Raw genomic sequence first — 6,912 nt, 5'->3', positions numbered from 1 at the left:
CATAGTCCACCTGAGCCCACATCCTTGCTTAGCAACGTTCTCTGCTCTGTTTTGTTCCCTCACCCCCTTTATCCTGAGAGCATTCCCTGAACAAACCACATGCAGGGGAAATCCTACTTGATCTCCTTCTCCCGTGGAACCTGCTGGAAATCACTGTCCATGGTCATTAGACCTGTCATTTCCCGTGCTGTGACAGCCGCATTCCCCTCATCAGTTCATCCTGCATTGTCCTCGGGGGCCTGTTCTGGTAGATCTGGGTCAGCTCAGACCTAGGACACAGTCACATTATTAAAGCAACAGCGACTCATTCCTACCACTGCCAACACTCTTTCAGGATCATTCAGGAACTGGATAGGGCAGGGTTTGTATGTCAAATATATCCTTGACTGTTATATACTTGAAATATCTTCAATACAGACATTAATTTGAGATCTTTGGTCGTTAAAATGTGCAGTCTGCATAGTGAGCAGGTAGTTTTACGGACAGATGAAGTGTTCCACTTAAACTTTTAGGGTCATACGTCAGCATTGAACACTTCTGTTAATGGCTCTATCAGCTTCCGTGTGCCGCTACTGAACATTTAAGCTCTTTCATTTGATGCCCATTCTCTTAATCATTATTGCAGAATTGTGTTCTTGTGAGATGCCATTTCCCCTACAATCTTTTTTGGCGGTAATTATTAGATAGAATGCCATTTCTTGTTTTGTAGAATCTATTTACTGTTTTTTTACATTTTTTCTCTCTCTGTATATAAGGTGTGCTCTTTTCAAGTATTTATTTTCTGAATACAAAGTAATAATTTACGTGTGGATTTGTAACTAGATTTTCCTGTACCATATCCTATCATGATAGTTACTAGGGACACCATTCTGTGCTCCTTAACTAGGATAGATGTGTTTAGTATTTCCAGCCAGAATTATTTACCTAGTTTGTCTAAGAGGAATCGATGTCTCTTCACTGCAGTCAGTCATTTGATAACTACCTACATATAGATGATGGTTTTAGTTTAATCACACAATTCTTTAAATTTGGTAAGGTGAAATGAAATGGAATTTCTCATTAACCTCAGTGCAAACATTCTTTGTCTCACAAGGTTGCACTCTGAGGCGGGGCACACAGGTTGGAGAGGGACGGATGCCCGGGGTGGGAGGAGGAAGGGAACAACGTGACCCAGGTCACAGAACATGCTCTTGAGGCTCGATGGGAGAAGCCAATGCACAGCCTGGTCTTTCCCATACGCAGTGTCACTAAAGGATAATAGTTTTCCTGGATGTAATGAGAAAAAAAGTAAAAGTAAGCTGAGAGACTACGACATGAGTATTCTAGTTCCCTCCCAGGGTGCTCTCCAGGAAGGCACTGGAAGCAATCATAACACAGAGAGACAATCGCATTCTTCTTTCTGCTTTGGTGGGCATCTCCTTTACGTGTTATTTTATTTTCAACCTAGAAATCATATTCCCTATTATCCCTGTTAGATAGATAATCATTCAGCATTCTTTTACACACACACACACACACACACACACACACACACACAAACACTCACGTATAATCCTGTAAAGCAACGAATCATTTGTACAAGTTCATCTCACCAGGGTTTTATCTTCTCACGTGCCTTCTTAGTCCTTAGGGATGGGTAATGTTAAAATAGATCACCGTTTATTCCAATGGTCCATTAGTATATCGGTGCTTTCCTTGGACGAGTTAACATTTTACTTTTGTCCCCCTCAGATTTTGTGACCGTTTATTTTATGCCCGCTTTGTATCCATTTCTTTCACATGTCAGTGGGTCTTCTCTGATTCAGATTTCAAAAGTCTTAGAGCAGAGGCGCTTGGTGGCTCATCCGTTAAGGATCTGCCTTCCGCTCAGCTAGTGATGCCGCGGCCTGGGATGGAGCCGGCCTGAGGCTCCTGTCCCTGGGGAGTCTGCACCCTCCCCCTACTCATGTTCTCTCTAGCTCTGTCTCACGCGCTCTCCTTCTCTCGAAGATCAATAAAACCTTTTTTAAAAAAGTCTTAGAAGAATTAAAATGTACTGTGTAAATATTTGAACGTGATAGAACAGAACAGTCATTCTCTGATGTGCGTTTGGTTGGGACAGAACTGTGCTTCTTCAGTACTAAGCAGCTGGGTGACAATGGTCATAGACTCGCCTGCGAGCTGGCCACGTGCTTGACCTAGTGTGAATGACTCTGACCGGCTCCAGAAAGGGGATACTGAGCCTAAGGTCAACAGATGTCTGAGATCTCGTATAATATGAAAATATCCTTTTCGTTATCCTTTCCCTTAGTACTTCAAGGTTTCCATCCTAGTGCTTTCCCTGCTCTGCTCTGAGAATGTATCTGTCTATATCTCCATGTATTTATCTACTTAATTGTTTTATCATACGGAGTGATGGAAAGCATTATACTGTGTACATAGATTACGCAACTGGATAACTTTTAAAATGTTTATTCTGATTAGAATGTTACTGTGACTACATCTGACTTTTTCAGGGATTTCATGTGCTCTGGTTGCTCATGTGTGAAACAGAAATCTGTGGAAGGAAGAGGAAAGTCTTGGCCACTGGACTTTTGGGATCTGATTTCCACAGATATGCAGGCCAATGGAATTTTGGAGTTCCTGTTAAATCGGTACAGTAATTTTAAGCGTCTTTAGGGAAAAGGTAAGCACTGTACTTGGGTGGTGATGTTTTTCCTTTTCTGTAATTGAGTATATATTTTTTTTTTGCTATGATGCAGAAAAAAAAAGATGGTGCAGCTTTCATAAATACATTAGTGAATTCTGCTATAATGTTTCTGTGCAGAACTAGTAGTGATATTTTGAATGTAATTGAATTTTTGTTGTAAGTACAATCTTGGTCTTCAATTCCTGATTCTGAATGCATTTCAGGATTATATTGTATTATATTCCATTGCCTGTGAAGTGTGCGTACGATCATGAGATACGTATTTACAGTAACGTCCTTCCCTCTGTCTGCATTTCCTTTTGAATTTTTTCTGATGGCTCTCCCCCTTTTTCCCTCACCCCCTATGTACATACTTATAGTCATTTAAGTCTTATTAAGCTCAGACTGAAAGACCGTTTGTACCTATGACTGATGCCAACACAAGGGCCATTATTTCATTTTCCTTATACCAAATATTAATGACATATTTTTGTGATAACATGGACTGTATTGGGAGGAACTATGTCAATTTTACTGAATACATCATTTATTCAAATAGTTACTGATAAAACCCAGAGACCTGTCTTAAACATGAAAGATCGACTCCCAAGCAACTGTTTATTTTTTTGACAATTTCTTTTAAAAGTTGCTAAACGCTCAGTTCTGACAGGAAACATGTGCCAACAGAGGATGGAACAGAAAAATGGCAGTTCTTTCACTGGGTTTATCCTGCTGGGTTTCTCGGACCGGCCTCAGCTGGAGCTCGTCCTCTTCGTGGTTCTGCTGATCTTCTATCTGTTCACTCTGCTGGGAAACACCACCATCATTGCCTTGTCCCACCTGGACCCCCACCTTCAGACTCCCATGTACTTTTTCCTCTCCAACCTGAGCTTTCTGGACCTGTGCTACACGACCAGCACTGTCCCGCAGCTCCTGGTTCATCTCAGGGGAGCAGACAAGTCTATCTCGTTTGGTGGCTGTGTGGTTCAGCTGTTTGTCGCTCTAGGGTTGGGATCGACTGAATGCATTCTCTTAGGGGTCATGGCATTTGACCGCTATGCTGCCATCTGTAGGCCCCTGCACTACACAGTGGTCATGCACCCCCGTCTCTGTGCCCTCATGGCTTCCGCATCGTGGGTCATTGGTTTTGCCAACTCCTCATTGCAGACAGTGCTCATCTTCATTGTACCACGTTGTGGGAGAAATAAAATTGATCACTTCTTTTGTGAGATCCCCCCACTATTCAAGCTTGCCTGTGTTGACACGACTGTATATGAGTCAGAGATGTTCTTTGTCAGTGTGATCATTCTCCTCATCCCTGTGGCCTTAATCACCTTCTCCTATGGTCGGATTGTCAGGGCAGTCTTAAGAATAAAGTCATCTGCAGGACAGAGGAAAGCGTTTGGGACGTGTGGGTCCCACATCACGGTGGTCTCCCTGTTCTATGGCACGGCCATCTACGCTTACCTCCAGCCCAGCAACAACTACTCCCAGGATCACGGCAAGTTTGTTTCTCTGTTCTACACCATCGTCACCCCCATGGTCAACCCTGTCATATATACACTGCGGAACAAGGATGTGACAGGAGCAATGAAGAAGGTGCTTTGCAGGGGCCATGACTCCAGATGACTGTGAGGGAAAGACCCTATGATGGAAGACATTGAAAACCAGAGTATTTAAGATGGTTGTGACCTTGTAGTCTAGGTGGCTTAATTGGTGGGTATCTGCCTCCTGCTCAGGTCATGACCCCGGGCCCTGGATCAATCCCACAACAGGCAACTTGCTCAGCAGGGAGCGTGCTTTTGCCTCTGCCCCTGATTGTGCCAGCTCTGTCTTTCTCTCTCCGAATAAATAAAGAAATCTTTAAGGAAAAAAAAGTTGATTTTGTCCTCCCCATGTCGTCTAAAATTTCCTCTGACAGCTCTCAAGGGAATTCCCTTACCTGATGTTTTTACCTAGTGAGTGCTCAAAATCTAAGTCCGGGATTCCTGCTGCTGCCAGGGATGCTGCTCCGGGGCCTAGAACATCTGTGTCACGTTGTCATTGGAAAAAGCTCCACAGGTTTTTCTGATTTGTCCCCCTTATGGGAGCATGGTTTCATTTCTACTTAGAAGAAGACATTGAGGAACATACCATAAAGGCATAGGGAAACTAAGAATATGAACCACTAAAACACTAAGAAATATTATTTTAGCATTTTCTGGCAACCTGTTGGAGGCATGTCACCTCTTCTTGCACTGTGGTCATGGCTCTATTATAAGGTGTATAGGTTCACTGTATCGCAGCTTTTTCACAGACGTAAGGGCAAGTGTGAAAAAAGATATCTTTAGCCCAAGGAAAATCCTGCCATCATCGATCCTGATACAGTGTATTTGAATCTTCTCTTCACACCATTTAATAATTTCTTTGATCCAGGCACCAACTGATCAATGCTTTTGTATCTTAAACCTGCCAAAGGCCCCATACAATTAGAATGCAGGGACATTTTATAAAAAATGGTAAATGACCTCTTATTTGCAGGAAATCCCATGTTCTCTGTAGTTTGTCGGATTCACTAGGAGGAAATGTGAAGAATAAATACAATGTATATAATATTAAACATCTCCGTGTGTCTGACCTTCACAAATAGCCATCTCAGTTTGAAGCGCTGTCACACAATCTGAATTAGGAGAGATGAACGCAAACATCCCAGAACAACTGAGTCTGACCGGCAGCCCTTCGATCTTACTGCAGGCTCAGCCTGCACAGAAACGTGTTTGGGGCATGGATCTGGTGTCGTGTCCTGTATTGTCGCACACAGTGCACTTTCCCACGGAGGCTGGAGCTCTGCGATGCCATCTTCATGCACATGGTTCTGATTCCTGGTAGGTTTTCCCAACACGTGGCCCGTGTAGGTAAGTGTATCTGTGTCTGGGACCGGACACGTCCGCGTAACCAGGGTGCTGTTCCCTACCCAAAAGTGACCAGCTCCTCCAGGGCCTTGCACCCCCTGAGCTGGTCGTGCTCATGACAAGTGACCTTGTCCAGAGACAGCGCTTGGAGGCTGGAAACGACAGCCGGGGGAGAGTATGCACACGGTCAGGGTCTCTCTGGATCGCTAACAGCATCACAATATTCCCACTGGAATCCACCCCTGGGGTTTGTCTTGACAGCACAGAGATGCTGCATGTGTGCCAGCGGAAAAGCGGTTTTGTGATACTGTTTATCCCCGATGGTGACAGATTTCCATTCTCCATCATATTCCTGTTTTGTTTTAAAGATTATACTTATTTATTTATTTATTTGAAAGAGTGACAGAGACAGAGACCCTGGGCAGGGACAAGCAGACTCTGGGCTGAGCACCGACCCCAGAGCGTCTCCATGTTCTGACGTGGAGACAGGAGCTGAGCTGAAATCAAGGCTTGAATCCCTGATCTACTGAACTCACTATGCGCTGCTCTACTCTCTGTTGAGTTTCAACCACATCGTGATTTACACCCAATGGTCACTTTAAAATCCCTCAAATGATCTCTCTTTGGTGTAAAACCCCTCAGGGTCTCACGAAGTTACACAGCCTGTTGTTCTGGGGGAGCAACTACTCTGCTCTTGAGGTCACACAGCGCCCTGGTGTCAAACAGATTCAATTCCTTTAAGTGAAGGTTTGATGGCATTTGCAAGTTTTAGACTCATGGGAATAAATTACAGATAATAAAGGTCTCTGATATCCATGCTGAAATAAAAAAGAAATTACTTGACAGACCAAACTCAAGTTCAGGATTGTTCTGTAGCAGTTTTCTAACGTTAGGAACCTGCTCACCACACTCTCCATGCTTTGTCTACAACAGAGTCCAGGGCTGTGTAATTGTCACCAATACTGTTTGCACTGTCTCCTTTTGTATTTTCATCAGTAACTGTGGCATGGCTGTGGGATTGTACCCAAGGCTTGGCTACGTTATTTGACTCCATCTGTGTTTAGCACCTGGAGCTCAGGACGACTGTTATGCTCTAGAGGAATCCATGGATTCTCCCAGCGCTTGTCCTTTCTGAGGAATGCGGGGTGCACACCCTCGGCTCAGGGGATGCGTGATTGCAGACACCCAAAATGTCAGTCGGACTCACATGAAACTCAATTCTTAACCCATAGAAGATTTACTACCGATTAACAAAGGATACAAAATGCTGAGAGCCCTTGAGTATCCAGGAGGCCCCAGGCCCATCAGACACAGCTTCGGAGACCCCGCACCGCAATGCGAAGTGGTTTGTTT

General features: G+C 44.0%; 1 protein-coding gene across 1 annotated transcript; it reads left to right on the top strand.

Annotated features, from left to right (window-relative positions):
* The first annotated feature begins 3,343 nt into the window (after positions 1–3,343).
* Positions 3,344–4,297, top strand: LOC123794417 (olfactory receptor 2B8-like). The gene has a single exon (XM_045800601.2). It carries the CDS (start codon positions 3,344–3,346, stop codon positions 4,295–4,297), a length of 954 nt encoding a protein of 317 aa, XP_045656557.2.
* Positions 4,298–6,912: the final 2,615 nt, after the last annotated feature.

Source organism: Ursus americanus, chromosome 32, assembly GCF_024610735.1.
Source record: "Ursus americanus isolate L20-20 chromosome 32, mUrsAme1.1.p, whole genome shotgun sequence".
NCBI classification, from domain to species: domain Eukaryota; kingdom Metazoa; phylum Chordata; class Mammalia; order Carnivora; family Ursidae; genus Ursus; species Ursus americanus.
This window is presented reverse-complemented; position numbering and strand designations above follow the sequence as displayed.

What these genes read in the sequence shown, in the direction of transcription:
- LOC123794417 (XM_045800601.2), top strand. Translation starts at nt 3,344, where the DNA reads ATGTGCCAACAGAGGATGGAACAGAAAAATGGCAGTTCTTTCACTGGG.